Raw genomic sequence first — 16221 nt, forward strand, 5'->3', positions numbered from 1 at the left:
TATCAATTTCCCCACACACATAGTATTTTTATTTTTTTTTTGGTTGCGCCATACATTTTATGGTATAATGAGTGACGTCATTACAAAGGACAACTGGTCGCGTAAAAAAAAAAAAAAAACAGCCCTCATACTAGTCTGTGGATGAAAATATAAAAGAGCTATGATTTTTTGAAAGAAAAACGAAAATGTAAAAATAAAATTGTCTGAGTTCTTAAGGGGTTAAAAATTTAAGAAGCAAAGTGATAGGTTGCTATGGGCAACTGCACCACTCTACCTCTACACAGGTTTTGATAAACTCCCCCATATTCCTAAGCCACAGGTGGGGAGGGGCAATGGCGCTTATACATGGTGCAGTGCTCCTCCCGTCCACAGGTGGCGCTGTGGCTTGTACTGCCGTCACACGCAGCCGCTCTGTACACGTCTTGAAGCCGTCATCTCCAGGCCGGTGGCTGTTCCCCCTCAGTGGTCGCTATGTCGTTCCTGTCGTGCTGCTTCAGGTGTTGCGGGGATGGCGGCTCCGGGCACATCCCGCTAAAGGAGATGCCGGCCGTGCAGCTGGACACTCAACACATGGGTGAGTGGTGCGGCCGGACTGCGGTACTGCACTGTGAGAACACGGCTGGAGCGTCCCCTCCCTGCTCCACATCATGTCAGGCACTTCCTGTATCCACCACCCACCTCCATATAGTGACCTGGACATTAGATACAATGTATCCCCGAGGTGATAGGGAGCCATAGGCAGGAATAGATATGAGGGAAACGATCATCATTTTTCCAGTGCGGCTTTGGCTACCAGTGTGAACGTGTTTTTATAGATAGTAACAGTGTAGAGCAGTATTACCCTACTGCGGTGCCTCTTGCTGTTGGAAAACTACAACTCCCAGCAAGCCCGGACAGCCGAAGGCTGTCCGGGCATGCTGGGAGTTGTAGTTTTGCAACAGCTGGAGGCACCCTGGTTAGGAAACATTGGTGTAAAGTCACATAGACAATAATCATGCAGTCAGGGTGGGATATATAAGGGTTGTGCTGCGGTAAAACAACTCCTGCAAGATACTGGACACTTGATGGATTCCATTTAAAGGGGTACTCCGGTGAAATATATTTTTTATTTTTTTTAAATCAACTGGTACCAGAAAGTTAAATAGATTTTGTAAATGACTTCTATATAAAAATCTTAACCCTTCCAGGACTTATCAGCTGCTGTACAGGAAGTTCTTTTCTTTTGGAATTTCTTTTCTGTCTGAGCACAGACTGGGAGTTGTAGTTTTGCAACAGCTGGAGGCACCCTGGTTAGGAAACATTGGTGTAAAGTCACATAGACAATAATCATGCAGTCAGGGGGGGGGGGGGGGGAGATATATAAGGGTTGTCAGCCGCTGTACAGGAAGTCCAGGACTTATTAGCTTTTAAATCAACTGGTACCAGAAAGTTAAATTGATTTGTAAACGACTTCTATTTAAAAATCTTAACCCTTCCAGGACTATCAGCTGCTGCACAGGAAGTTCTTTTCTTTTGGAATTTCTTTTCTGTCTGAGCACAATGCCCTCTGCTGACGCCTCTGTCTGTCTCGGGAACTGTCAGGAGCAGGTGAGGTTTGCTCTGGGGATTTGCTCCTGCTCTTGACAGTTCCTGTGGAGTATACAGCAGCTGATGAGTACTGGAAGGATTAAAGGGTTACTCCGCTCCCCAGCGTCCGGAACATTGAGTTCCTGAACGCTGTGTTCGGGCTTCCGTGTTCATGCCCGCTCCCTAGTGACATCATGGCCTGCCCCCTAAATGAAAGTCTATGGGAAGGGGGAGCGACAGCCGTCACGCCCCCTCCCATAGACTTGCATTGAGGGGGCGGGGCATGATGTCACGAGGGGGCGGGCGTGAACACGGAAGCCCGCACAGGGCGTTCAGGAACTCAATGTTCCGTACACTGGAAAGCGGAGTAACCCTTTAAGATTTTTAAATAGAAGTAATTTACAAATTTGTTTAACTTTCTGGCACCAGTTGATTTTAAAAATATTGTTTTGCACTGGAGTACCCCTTTAAGTCAATGGGATCCTCCGGGACCCAGCGGTGTCAGTTGTGCTTCAGCCTGTTCAGGGTCCGTTTGGCACAAAAATGAAACCGAATGGACCCTGAACGGGATGGAGCACAACAGCAGTGTGAACCTAGCCTTAGGAAGTAAGTGACCTGTCCGTTATTGAGGCTGATGCATTGGAAGCGGGAAAATGAGCAAGCGTAAGGATCTGTGAGTACAGCGCTCAACTATCTTCAGCAATTCTATAGTGAAGGTCCAGCTGCACAGTGTTTCCCAATCAGGGGACCTCCGGCGAACGCAGAACTAGAAGTCTGTAAGGGTATGCTGGGAGTTAGGTTATGTTCATAAAGCAGAATTTCTGCATGAATTTATAGCTAACTCACTTTTGTGGAATTCCTGCAGCGGAAATTCTGCTGTGTGAATGGGACAGCGGAATCCTATTGAAGTGTATTCGCTATAAATCCATGCTGAAATTCTGGCGTGTGAACATAACCTAATGGTTACATCTGAAAATAGGGAAAAAACAAAAAAAAAGACCAGCGGGGGGCGCCTCGTTCGTTACCACAAAAACAAATGGCAATAATGGGGCGGGCAACTTAGGTAGTGGCCGCTTACCATGAGCGAATAGGACATTCACATATAAACCCAATCAGTGAGTTGCCAAGAAGAGGAGAGCCAGCTGCTGAGCCCGGGTCCCTGGAGAAGGAGTGATCCAATCCTGATCGAAGTCAATGCAGAGGAGAGAAAAAAGACCCTTACAATGGCGCTGCTGGTTCAAGTGAGAAGATCCAAGCCAGGAGTATTTTCGAACACTGACGTGTTTCGGGGGAGCCACCCCTTACCTCAGATCTGAAACTGATCTGAGGAAGGGGGTGGCTCCCCCGAAACGCCCCATCCCTGTACTTTTTATTATTTTATGCTCAATAAACCACTCCAGTGTTTGAAAATACTCCTGGCTTGGATCTTCTCACTTGAACCAGCAGCACCATTGTAAGGGTCTTTTTTTTTTTTTTTTTTTTCTCTCCTCTGCATTGACTAATGGTTACATGTCCTCAGTGCACTCTGGCCCCCCCCCCCCCTTACTGGACAAATGCAAGTGACTGCTCGTTCAGCCAATCAATGGCTGAGGCGCGACATCACTGCGGCTAGTGATTGGCTGAGTCACTTGGGTATGTTCAGGAGGGCGGTGTAAGAATGCGTAAGTAGCCGGAGCCCCGTACAGGATAACCCCTGCAATCAGACACTTAACCCTTATCCTGTAATAAAAAAAAGTACAGAAGTACAGAACGGTTTTCAGGAACTGGTTCCGCATTTTTTTTTTTCCCAGCTTAAAAATCAGTGTTGTGAACGTGTCATCACACTTCTCTTGTAGATGGATCCAGAAAAAAACTTCTGCTGCACTGTTCACATAGCAGAATGTCCAAAAATTCAAATTGCGGTATCCGCAAAAAGAATAAACATGTCCATTCTTTCTGCGGACTCTTCACGTAAATGCATTGCCGTCTATGAGACAACACATTTCCGAGCGGGCCTAGCACTGGCATGTTCTTTTGGCGCTCTGCCGTCAGGGGAATGTCTGCACAAAAAAAATCTCTGTGCGAACTTTCACCCATGTGAACATTACATAACCTATGGTTGTGTTCACTCGTTTAAAAGAAGCTTATTAAAATCTGGATGAAAAAAAAACTCCTTCAAACCTGTAAGGCTGGGTTCACACCATGTCTTTGCTAGAGATCGACCGATATAGATTTTTTTTTTTTTTTTTGAGCCATACCGATAACCTGTGAACTTTCAGGCCCGTACCCAAAATCGAAGCCTACCACAGTTTTTTGGTCCGGGTGAAAAACCATATCGAAACGTATCTTTTTGTACACACGTTTTGATACATTTTAGTCAGGTTTTGTCAAAAACCTGATACAAGAATTGTATTGCAAAAACGTGGTGTGAACCCAGCCTAAGCAGTTTTTCGTGTGACCTTTCAATTTTTATTTCAATGTGAGCCTCTAAGCAGAACTGCTCTGAAAAGTGACAGTGACATGTTAAGACTTTTCTGGGACAGTTTTTTTTTTTTTGAAAACCACAAGATTTTTTTCGAACACTTCCTATAGAAGTCAATGGGAGATGGAAGCTCACTTTTTTTTTTTTTTATTTATTTATTTTTAATGTTTATCCCTTACCATGTGAACAATACTAAGGCAGTGAGAAAAGAACCTTTTTGCATTGTGTGTGTGTTTGTTGTTTTCATTGCAGGAACTGATGTAGTAATTGTAAAGAATGGCAGAAGAATCTGCGGGACTGGGGCGTGTCTCGCCAATGCGCCGCTGCATCAGAACAAGAGCTACTTTGAATTTAAAGTGCAGTCTACAGGTAAGTGTTGGTAATAATGCTGCCATATCCCTGCATGGTACCAGACAGTTGTGATGCTGTCATTTTTAGATATTGTGAGGTAGGGACATTACTTTTAGTACAGGTGGAACAGATAATCCCATGATTAGAATTGATGTCACGTCAATGGGATATTACTTCATTTACTGATCATAGGGGTCTAAATGCTGTAACCCCCCACCAGTCCTCAGAGTTAAATGGACACTGTCAGATTCAAAAACTTTTTATATGTTGTACATCTTGGCAAAACATTAACCTTTCTCATGTACGTCATAAGAAATTTTTCTTTTCATTTTTATAGAAATCATGGCTTTGTCCAAGCTGAAGCACAGGCATGGAGAGAGTCCAGTAAGTGAGGGTGGGCTAGTACTCCTCTGTGCTCCTCTCCTGTCTGATAGAACTCCTCTGGGCTCCTCTCCTGTCTGATAGCACTCCTCTGTGCTCTCTCCTGTCTGATAGCACTCCTCTGTGCTCTCTCCTGTCTGATAGCACTCCTCTGGGCTCCTCTCCTGTCTGATAGCACTCCTCTGGGCTCCTCTCCTGTCTGATAGCACTCCTCTGGGCTCCTCTCCTGTCTGATAGCGCTCCTCTCCTGTCTGATAGCACTCCTCTGGGCTCCTCTCCTGTCTGATAGCACTCCTCTGGGCTCCTCTCCTGTCTGATAGCACTCCTCTGGGCTCCTCTCCTGTCTGATAGCACTCCTCTGGGCTCTCTCCTGACACACAGAGGAGTGCTGGCCCACCCTCACTTACTGGACTCTCTCCTTGCCTGTTCTTCAGCTTGGACAAAGCCATGATTTTATAAGCCATGATTTCTATAAAAAGGAAATAACATTTTCTTAAGTAATTTAGAAAGGTTAATGTTTTTCCAAGATGTACAACATATAAAACGTTTTTGTATCTGACCGTGCCCATTTAGGTTAAGGTAAAGTACAGTATTTTCCTGCACAACATGTGCCCAGACACACAGATCTTATTCCTTCATGTTATAACATAAGATATGAATACTCATTATAAAGAAGACTACAGGGATGGCTGGATAGACTAGGGGTCTATGCACACTATGGATATTCTGCTGGCAGCAGAATCCCATTGTTCTTATTGGGATTCTGCTACACTGTGGAATTTCCAACGCAGATCCGGATTTCTGCTGAAGAATAAACATGTTCATTCTTTAGGTGGAAAAGCCCATTAGGACTTTGATTTCCGATGGCTTCTTTCCGTTGTAAAATTCAGCATGAAGCAAAAGCACAAAATGGCACAGATCCTCTGAGGAAATGCCTTGCATGGGCCCTCGTGGAGAAGTTTTTAGGACAAAATCTGACAATGCATTTTAAGAAGCATGAGAGGCCACCATACATATTAGACCAGTGTTTCCCAATCTGTTGCAAAATACAACTCCCAGTATGCTCTGGCAGCCCTTGGCATGCTGGGAGTTGTAGTTTTGCAACAGGTGGAGGCACCCTGGTTGGGAAAACACTGCATTAGATAGTTGTCTGATCCCTCCTAAGGGTAAGTTCACATGGGCGGGTTACCCTGTTTTTCCACAGTAGAAACTCTGCAGCAGAAAACACTCACCTTAACAGGGTCTTCTGCAGAGTTTCTACTGTGGAAAAACCTGTTTGTGTAAACCTAATCTAAATCTGCAAGCTCAGCCTGAAAAACTGATGATGTTCACAAGTACATGTAGAACTTGTCTCCTGCACAGACTTTTTATTCTAAATTGACATGACATCAATAACACCAAATTTTTGTTTTTGTTTTTTTAGAATGTTTTATGGAAATCACTTTCTAAGATCCAAAACGTCTGACTTTACTGTTAATGTAACCAAACCGTATGAAGGTTTTTTAGGGCGCTTTTTTGGGATCCATGAAATTTGAGAAAAGCAGCAACTCGATAAATTTCCTCCATTGTTCTGAGCTTTTTTCTTTTTTTTTTTTTTTTCTTGCCAAGCACAATATGGGTTCAATAATGTTTTATTTTTTATATAGTTATTATGATTGCAGCTTTCTAATAGGAAATACTTTGCCCTTCCTTCCCTTGCTATTTCAGGTGTGTGGGGCATCGGAGTTGCAACTCAAAAAGCAAATTTAAATCAGATCCCGCTAGGTCGAGACGCACACAGCCTTGTGATAAGAAATGATGGGGCCATTTATTACAACAACGAGGAGAAGAATAGGCTGCCAGCAAATAGCCTGCCACAGGAGGGTGACGTTGTGGTAAGCATCATTGGGAATATCCTACTGTGATGACATTGTCTGCATTTGTTCCTTAGTCATTGCTATTGTTGTCCTTCTTGCTCATAGATAAAGTGAGAGGGGCTGTTTAACCACTTGAGAACCGCTGAATGCTGTGTATATGCAGTTCTGGTTCAGTGATCTCCCAAGCCCATGGATTACATAAGACAGTGGGATCACAAGGATTGTCCCAGGGGCCATTTTAGCCCCTTAAAAAAACAGTGTCACCATGAGATAAGATAAAGGGAATCCATTGATAGAACTTGTGTTTTAATTTTTTCACCTTGTGTAAATATACACTATAAGAACTAAAAGGATGCATCATCTCTTCTGTATTCTGGAAATCCTGAGCAGCATAAAACTGGTGCAGGCAGCACAATACTGGCACATGTAACACTGAGACAAACGCATCTCAGAGTAATCATAGTTGAAAAATGCTGCTGGAACCTGAGTAACTAGTCCGGGGCCCATTGGCTGCTCCCTGCTCAGCCAGCTTGAGTGTGGTTATACCCTGCTAGGGGAGACTGGTCACTTAAGCGGTCTGTGCCAGGAGCAGCTGTCAGCACTTTGCCTGAGGACTAGTTACCCAGGCCCATGCAGCATTTTCAAAGCGTAATACCTGATGCTGCTGCAGGACTGGTTAGTGTCCCAGTAGGTATTCCCCTAGTAGTGGGATTTTCAGGGACCGTTTTTCTCATTAAAGGGGTACTCTACTCCCCAGCGTTCGGAACATTAAGTTCCGAATGCTGGCGCAGGCTTCGGGGGTCGCCTTTCCCCCTCATGACATCGTGTTCCCCCCCCCCCTTCCTCGTGACGTCATGGCCACGTCCCCTCTGTAAGTCTATGAGAGGGGGCATGACAGTTGCCTCGCCCCTCCCATTGACTGACTTTGAGGAGGTGTTGTCATGATGTCACGAGGGGCATGGCCAACCTCAACAGTGCTCAGAACATTTAGTCCCAAACACTTGCAGTGGAGTACCCCTTTAAATATTCAACATTTTTTAAACAACCATATTACAAAAGGTCTTAAATTTTTATTAGTAAAAACATAGAGTTTTTGGATCTTACAGTGCCCATTTAAACTATAAACATTCTAAAACTACTGAGCGCCTGAATCGCATGCTGTGAATCCTCTTATTGACTATTTAAGCTTGCTCTCCCCATGGTGGAATATTTTTGCAACTGTCTAACTTTTTTTTTTTTGTATTGGGACACACTGAGGTTTCTGTTAACTGGTCTAAATATTGATAATTTACATCACATCATAAAATTTACTTTAAAATGTTCAAAAAGTTTAGGAAATATTTATATATTTTATTCTGCTTTGATTCTTAGGGTATCTCCTATGACCATGTAGAATTAAATGTTTACTTGAATGGAAAGAATATGCATTGTCCTGCATCTGGTATCAGAGGGACTGTGTATCCTGTTGTTTATGGTAAGTCATGTTCATTGCGCAACAGCCACTAGATATGGAACCACATAACTAGTACAGGGGGCTGTAAGTTCACATTTTTTGAGGTTTGTATAATAGGAAATCTGTCATAAGTGTCACCTGCACTAACATGTTGTACAGGTAAAATTGATGACAGCCATACTAGGGCTGGGCGGTATACCGGTTCATACCGAATACCGAAATTTTTGTCCTGCACGATATGAATTTTTCCCGTATACCGGTTTGGCCCCTCCCCCTCGGGAATGAATGATTTATCAGCCCAGCGCTGCGCTGTCCCACACCGGGGAACTTGTCATATGTGACCCGTGAGCGCTGTCCTACCCCCCCCCCCCCATTTATCAACCTGCAAGCGCTGCCCTCCTCGTTGGCCTGCAACAAACAGGAGGACGGGGAGGGCAGCGCTTGCGGGTGACATGTGAGTAATACCCCGATGGGGACAGCGCAGCGCTGATAATTTTGGGGGGGGAGGGCGGGATACCGTTATATACCGTGGAACGGTTGGGGGGGGGGGATACCGTTATATACCGTGGAACGGCGGTTCCAAATACACATATTTGGGCATACCGCCCAGCCCTAAGCAATACTTGTCCCTGCTCCAGCTATCTTCCGTCGTGTCTTCTGTTCCGCAGCCTCCTGGTGACAAAGCTTTGCCCATGCTCTGTCAGCCCCGGAATGGAAGATACGGATTAAGATATGGGAAGCACGGAACAGGACCAGGTAAGTATGGTTGTCTTCAGTGTCATCTGCACTACCTGTCTGTACCAACAGGTGACACTGATGACAGATTTCCTTTAATGCGCATTTCCACATGTTGGAGGGATTTGTGGAAAATAAGGCTACATTCATACTACGGAATCCTTGGCTGTCCGGGCATGCTGGGAGTTGTAGTTTTTCAACAGCTGGAGGCACACTGGGGAACACTGCTGTACAGGCAAACAGCATGAGAAACTTCTCATAAAAAAAAAAAAAATGATTAGTTCTGTCATGTGGTTTATTAGTATTTACTAAACCAGACATGAATGTGCTTTTAGAAGACACAAGATCATAAAAATACATTTTTTATTGTTTGTTTTTTTTAATCCAATTTATTTTACAGTTCTTTTTACTTGATGTGAAATCTTCCGTATTGGTGCCTGCCCATAATACGGGAACACACGAGTAGATGCCTTTCACTTACCCGCTCTGCCCATGCTTTCTTCTTCTAGTGGATGACAGTGCCATCCTGGATTGTCAGTTCAGCGAGTTCTACCACAGTCCTCCTCCTGGGTTTGAGAAGATCTTATTTGAACAGCAGATTTTCTAAAAGACTGAATGCCTACAGCTTCTCCAAAGCATTTGTCTCTTTTTAAAGCTGCACGCCGCCTACCGAAAATGTGCTTTTGTATTTATATCACTGGGTGCAGACCTACTGGATCCTCCGTAAGTATTTTCTAACGTGTCGCCCACCTTCAAGGACCACAATTTAACTAATGCTGACACTTTTTTTTGTGATGTACAGAAACGTTTGTTGTTGTGAATGTAACCAGTCAGCCGGTAACTTAGTGAATCTGTATACACTGGTTCAGTATTATGTAAGATCACTTAACCCCCTACACCCCAGTGGGCATTCTCTCCCAGCATTACTGTTCTCAGAACAACCGAGCAGGTTTTAGTTCTCATTGTGGCAGCTCTAATATAACTGGAGTAAAAACACAGGATCACAGCTGTACTTTTATCTGACTTTGCTGCTTTTCGATTCTTCAGTCCCAGAGTGCCTTATGACTGTGCTTGTGTCTCACCGCATGTCCTGGCTATTTCTTCTTTTGCTGTGTCTCCTATATCACACGTGCCTGCATGGATACTCAAGCACAGAGATGGTTTTTCACGCTTATTTGGCCAGTTATTGATTTCTCTGTCTTGTTTAAAGAGGAACTCCGGTACTAGACATCTCCTCTATCCACTGGATAGGGGATAAGAAATCTGATCGCGGTGTCTGAACGCTGGGATCTCTGGCCCGGCACCCTGGCGGTCTTAACATTTATGTTCTGATCTCGCATAGAGATATATGTAGGGGGTGTAATCCGGCATGAAGCAGCAGCCAGACCTCCGCGGTCAGACACTTATTCCCTTCCCTATGGATGGAGGATAAGATGTCTACTACTGGAGTTCCCCTTTAATTCTGTTTATAATGGTTTTATTTATGCATGAGGCACACTGGGATTGACACTGTTCTCAGATTTCATTTTTTTTATTTTTTATTAGTATATTTAATGTTGACACTAATGTAAATCTAGCTGTTTCTGTAGCACTAATAGAGAAATGAATAGACTGAGTATTGGCATAAATAGTTAACAGGTTAAAACTTACAATCTAGATACACTACAGCAGTGGTCTCCAAACTATGGACCTCCAGCTATTGGGCATGCTGGGAGTTCTAGTTTTCCAAAAGCTAGAGGTTCACAGTTTGGAGCCAACTGCTCTACAGTGTTCTGCTCCTATGAGTTCAGACCTCTGGAGCTTTAACACAGAGAATAACCCAAATATGTTAATAGATAATTATTGAGTACATCAGTGCATTTCAGTAAATTCGGATCCTTCGATCCAGTGTGGAGAGAGACAGGTCCTGGTTGGGCAATCAGGTTGCCAAGGGAACCATGATGCCCGGCAGGTTTCATGCCTGAGTCCTTAATCTAAAGCCCTGGACATCATATAGCTGCTTTGACAAACCAAATAACCAGCATAGACCTGTGTCTCTCCATGCCGTTCTGAAGAACTTGTTGGAGCTCAGATTTACAAGTACACTTTATACTGACCTTTTGTATATTTAGTGCCTGCTCTCTAATTGCTATCGACCGTATATGAAAGACATTGTAACGCATAACGTACTCTAGTGTATGTATGACTATACCCTTAGGGTAGGGTCACATTTGCCGTATTTTGCTGCATATTTTCCTAACCATTGACTTCATTGGGTAGGAAAATATGGAGCATCAAATAAGCAGCAAAATAAGACCCCTGTGATTCTACCCCTAAAAGGAATCTGTTAGCTGCATTTCAGTTTCCAAGCTGCCGACACTGTCAGTTAGTTGTTGGGACAAAGAGACACATGGTAAATATATATATATATATATATATATATATATATATATATATATATATATATATATATATATATATATATATATATATATATATATATATATATATATATATATATATATATATATATATATATTAAATAAATTAAATAAAATGTGTGTTTGTAATTCCATAATGTAGGGAAATGCTTTTATTCAGGCACATAGTCAAAGAAGCATTTCCAACCAACCCCTCCCATCCCTGTTTGATTGACAGAGGGCTTGTAGCTGAGCCCTGTTTCCAAATGTACCTGCTCACAACATACGCACATCAATAATGAAATTTGGAAACTGGCTCTACTTCCAGCTGACTTTCAATCAAGTGGGGATAGGGATGGGAGTCCTTTGCACTTAAAAGGCTTGGGAACGCCTCTTTGACACTTGTCACCAGAGAATTAAAGCATTTTTCAATGTTATGGAAGCACAGACAGATATATGAAAGGTACCCTAACAGCTATAGAACAGTGTCAGCAGCTTGGAATGTGAATTGCAGCTGTAAGGATACTTTTACTGAGTTTCTCATTTGCTGGTAGTGCCAGGGAGGCACACCCAGATACAGAATGGTCGACTGAAATCAACTACACTGTACTGTAAGCGATGCAGATCTTTAAAGGGGTACAGATTTGTAAATTACTTCTATAAACAAAAATCTGAATCCTTCCAGTACTTTTTAGGGGCTGTATACTACAGAGGAAATGTTTTTTCTATTTGGATTTCTCTGATGTCATGACCACAGTGCTCTCTGTTGACCTCTGCTGTCCATTTTAGGAACTGTCCAGAGCAGCATATGTTTGCTATGGGGATTTTATCCTGCTCTGGACAGTTCCTAAAATGGACAGCAGAGAGCACTGTGGTCATGACCGAAGAGAAATCCAAAAAGATATACATTTCCTCTGTAGTATACAGCCCCTAAAAAGTACTGGAAGGATTAAGATTTTTTTAATAGAAGTAATTTACAAATCTGTAACTTTCTGGCACCAGTTGATAAAAAAATAAAAATAAAAATAAAAGTTTTCCACGGTGGTACCCCTTTAAGCAGCTCTGTGGAGCATTGTGTATTAATCTAACAAGGAAAAAAATTGGGGTATGCTCTATAGCAGTGGTCTCCAACCTGCGGACCTCCAGATGTTGCAAAACTACAACTCCCAGCATGCCCGGACAGCCATTGGCTGTCCAGGCATGCTGGGAATTGTAGTTTTGCAACATCTGGAGGTCCGCAGGTTGGAGACCACTGCTCTATAGGATTCTGTAGGTACAAAGGTTATTCTCTGTACATATGACAGAGCCTGTATGGAAGTGCACAAAGGCTTTACGAAGTCAAATGGCCTTTATGCACTGCCATACATCTTATAGACAAACCGCTTGGTCACTTGCATGTTCCCGAGACAGGAAACAAAACACTTCGATACTTTGGAGGAAATAACTGAAATGATATAAACAGTTTAGACCAGTGTTTCCCAACCAGGGTGCCTCCAGCTGTTGCAAAACTACAACTCCCAGAATGCCCGGACAGCCTTCGGCTGTCCGGGCATGCTGGGAGTTGTAGTTTTGCAACAGCTGGAGGCACCCTGGTTGGGAAACACTGATTTAGACCAATGGTTTCCATTTTTACAGAAGTCAAACCAACCCTGTGTGTAGTCAGATTCACTCTCTCTGCCCCTTATACCTACCACCCGTTGGTGAGCAAGGAGAGGGGCCAGATACACAACTGAAGAATCTGACTACGAAAAGGGTTTGTTTGTAGTCTGTAACCACGGAGATGCATAGGAGCTTTATACACTATATCTAGGTTGTATTTTAGAATGCTTACGTTTATTACATTTGTGTTTAAAAATGTAGATAAAATGATTCAAAGTGATAAGCACACAGTGCACCTTGCATTAGGCGTTGGTATGCTGCTTGAGTTCACGTGAAGTGTGATATGTACATAAAGTAAATTTTGGTAAGACATTAATATTGTGTCCATTAATGTTAGACTTTGGTGGAAAGGCTTAATATTAAAAATGAAAATGGTTTCAAAAGTGTAACTGAATATATTTATTTTTTATAAGTTTTATTTCTAAGGTTTGCTTGCACCTTTTTTGATGTTGTAACTAAATGCACTGTGAATCTCTTCTAGATACTGTATATTTGTGGATATGTACTTCATAGTTTATTTTAAATACTACCAAAGAGTCAACAGATTTAAAACTCAAGCAGATTATTTCTTCATTCCTCTGTCAAGTTTTCTATAAAGTTGCATGAAAATAGGAGATAATGTTTTTACATTATGTTAGCTGCAAATGACCCCATTAATGAAACTACAGGCAGAAAATAGAGGTTAATGTTGGCTACACCTTTTGGCCTCCATGTAGGAGACCCAACTGGCCTAACCATAATAACCAGTCAGAATAGGTGAGAACGGAAAACCAGGGGGTTGCTGTGGTTTTTAACTGCTCTGATGCTCATAAATGGGGCCCGATATAGGAAGACAAAGCAGAAGAAAACATGTATTAAACAGGTTTACAGTTTTTCCTTCTTGGTGCCTATTATTATGATTTTAAGGGCTTGATTACTGTATTTTATCTAAGTTTTCTCCACAAAAAAAATCCCAAAAATTGGCATTTTGGTGTGGACGAAATGTGTACCACTACTTTTACTGAAAAGAGATAAAATACTCACGTAACAGAGTTCTTAGATGGTATGTTTAACATTGCATAATTTTTTATTTATTTATAATTTTAAGGCTACTTTCACACAGTGGGTTCTTAAAGGGGTACTCCAGGGAAATAACATCCATGGGATAAGTTTCTAATCGTGGGGGATCTTACAGCAGATCTATCCCCCCCGCGCCCCCCACCCTCCCCAAGATTGCCTGTATGGGGGACAACAGTCCTCAGCAGGCTACAGCCCCCGTAGGTGGGTCCGCTCAGCATATCACCGGCGATTTGATGTGGGCCATCACTTAAGCCAGTCTCTGAGGCTGGGGGCCTGACTGGTGAGTAGCCGTCCCCCATACAAGATATCGTGGGGGCTTCACCAGTAGGACCCCCTCCGGATCAGAAACGTATCCTCTATCCTGTGGATAGGGGATACATTTTATTTCCCTAGACTACCCTTTTTAAAGGGATTGTCCAGAAATAGAAAAATAAACTGGAGCTAATCTTTTCCCTAAACAGCACCTCAGCACCTTAGGTTGTGTGTGGTATTACAACTTGGCTCCATTCACGTCAATGGAACTGACACCCTGAGGGCAAGAGTGTCCCTGTTTTGAAGAAATCAACTTTGGTTTTTCTCCTCCTGGATTAGCCCTTTTAAAATGGTTATGGTGCAATGCTTTCTATAAGGTTTTCCTTGGTATAGGTGTCAACCCTGGTTAACTTAAAAATGCCACCCTGTAAAAGTGGCCTTACCTTAAAAAAATATATAGATATGCCCTTCTTTATGGGCATGTTGACATGAGCATTAACTGCATGGTTTTTGATGTGTAAACCACACATTTCTGCATCAAAAACTATGCAATTTCACAAACAAGATGGCGAACCACTTGGAAAGAAGTCATGTCGTCACTTGTTTACGTGTGGTTCTGCGCTGAAGCTCCCATTGAAATCCGGGACAGGCTTCCCCCGCACTAACTAGCTCTGACTAAGTGGCTCAGTGCGGCACATGGGTGAGGTTTTTGCTCGTGTGCACATGCCTGAAGTCAGGGTCTCTCCAACTATTGCAAATCTACCAACTCACAGCATGCATGTTGGGAGTTAGTTTTGCAACAGCTGGAGGCACCCTGGTTGGGAAACACTGCCCCAAGTCTTCATTAATACTGTTTTGTGTCTACAGCTTCCTATACAAGTTTTAATGTTTTAGCTGGAGGCATTGGTGCATTAAAAAAATTGAAATAGATTTAAAACTGCACAGAACAGGCAAAGTGTCTCAAAATCTGTAATAAATACACCCCTCCCCATATTTCTTTATGAGCTGTTCCTACAGGTTAAATAGTATCACTGGTTCCTTTACATACACTTGCTTATGTAACCTAAGCTAACTGGCAGTCCTGCTAGCTTTTTTGGGTACTCTTGTTCATTTTTGTCACAGATCTGTTTTTCCATTGATTTAATGTGTTTTACTGTTTGAATCTGTATTTGTAAGATTGTTTGAATAAACTTTCCGCAGTTTAAAATGACTTTGCTTTCCTTTATTAATCATACGAAGAGGTGGTGCAAACATGCGCAAAAAAAAAATTATGAAAAGATGCTCAATTTTATAGCAGCCATTGGGAAGCTACTTCTTATACTAGTGGTCTTAAGGCTACGTTCATATTGCGGAATTTCCGAGCAGAATCCGGCAGAAAAATTTCACCCAGACTGTTTCAGTCCCGTTGTTTTCAACGGGATTCTGCTGCACCAACAAAGGCGTGGTCTTAAATGGCTGGAGGTGCTCAACCCCAAATGCAGTTGTGCATATATACTGGGGGAGCAGATCCTGCCCTTGTAGCCCATTGCTAAGGGCGATCCCCAGCATAAAAATGCATACAATGGAGGATGCCTGCAGCGGACTACAAGTGCCACAAAGGCATCCTACACCAGATAGACGGTGTGGATGTGTAACAATTAGAATAATACAATACAGGAATTTAAGTGCACTACTGTGGTAGATGTATACAATGACATTGGCTATCCCTCAACACTGATGTTAAAATTGAGACATTAGCCAGTATATCCTTAGATGAAGGACACAACAGAGCCCGCACACCAACGCCAAGGTTTCTCAAGTGGCGCGGGACCTAACGCTAACCTACCTGTGCGTGAAAAGCAAAAACCAGGGGCCAGTGGGCAATTACAGCAGCATTAGGCAGACTTGCAGCCTGCTCCCAGGTACCCTCCAGTGTGACTGAGCACACATACAATGGGAGGAGGGAGAGACAGGCTACAAGCCCCACCTAAGTTGGCTATGTGTGCCGACCTCACAGGTGAACCTTAACCTGTTCAGGACCCAGGGCGTAATTTTACGCCCTGGTACTTA

General features: G+C 43.0%; 1 protein-coding gene across 2 annotated transcripts; it reads left to right on the top strand.

Moving 5' to 3' along the window:
- The first annotated feature begins 408 nt into the window (after window positions 1-408).
- Window positions 409-11194, top strand: SPRYD7 (SPRY domain containing 7). Of its 2 annotated transcripts, none has more exons than XM_056560366.1 (5): window positions 409-574; window positions 4280-4396; window positions 6467-6633; window positions 7987-8089; window positions 9313-11194. In XM_056560366.1, exons 1-5 carry the CDS (start codon window positions 472-474, stop codon window positions 9408-9410), a joined length of 588 nt encoding a protein of 195 aa, XP_056416341.1. In that variant the 5' UTR covers window positions 409-471; the 3' UTR covers window positions 9411-11194. The 2 variants fall into 2 exon arrangements, with proteins under 2 accessions (XP_056416341.1, XP_056416342.1); XM_056560367.1 differs by having other exon boundaries at window positions 9204-9341.
- The last annotated feature ends 5027 nt before the right edge of the window (window positions 11195-16221 follow it).

The sequence above is a fragment of the Hyla sarda genome, chromosome 2, assembly GCF_029499605.1.
Source record: "Hyla sarda isolate aHylSar1 chromosome 2, aHylSar1.hap1, whole genome shotgun sequence".
Classification (NCBI taxonomy): domain Eukaryota; kingdom Metazoa; phylum Chordata; class Amphibia; order Anura; family Hylidae; genus Hyla; species Hyla sarda.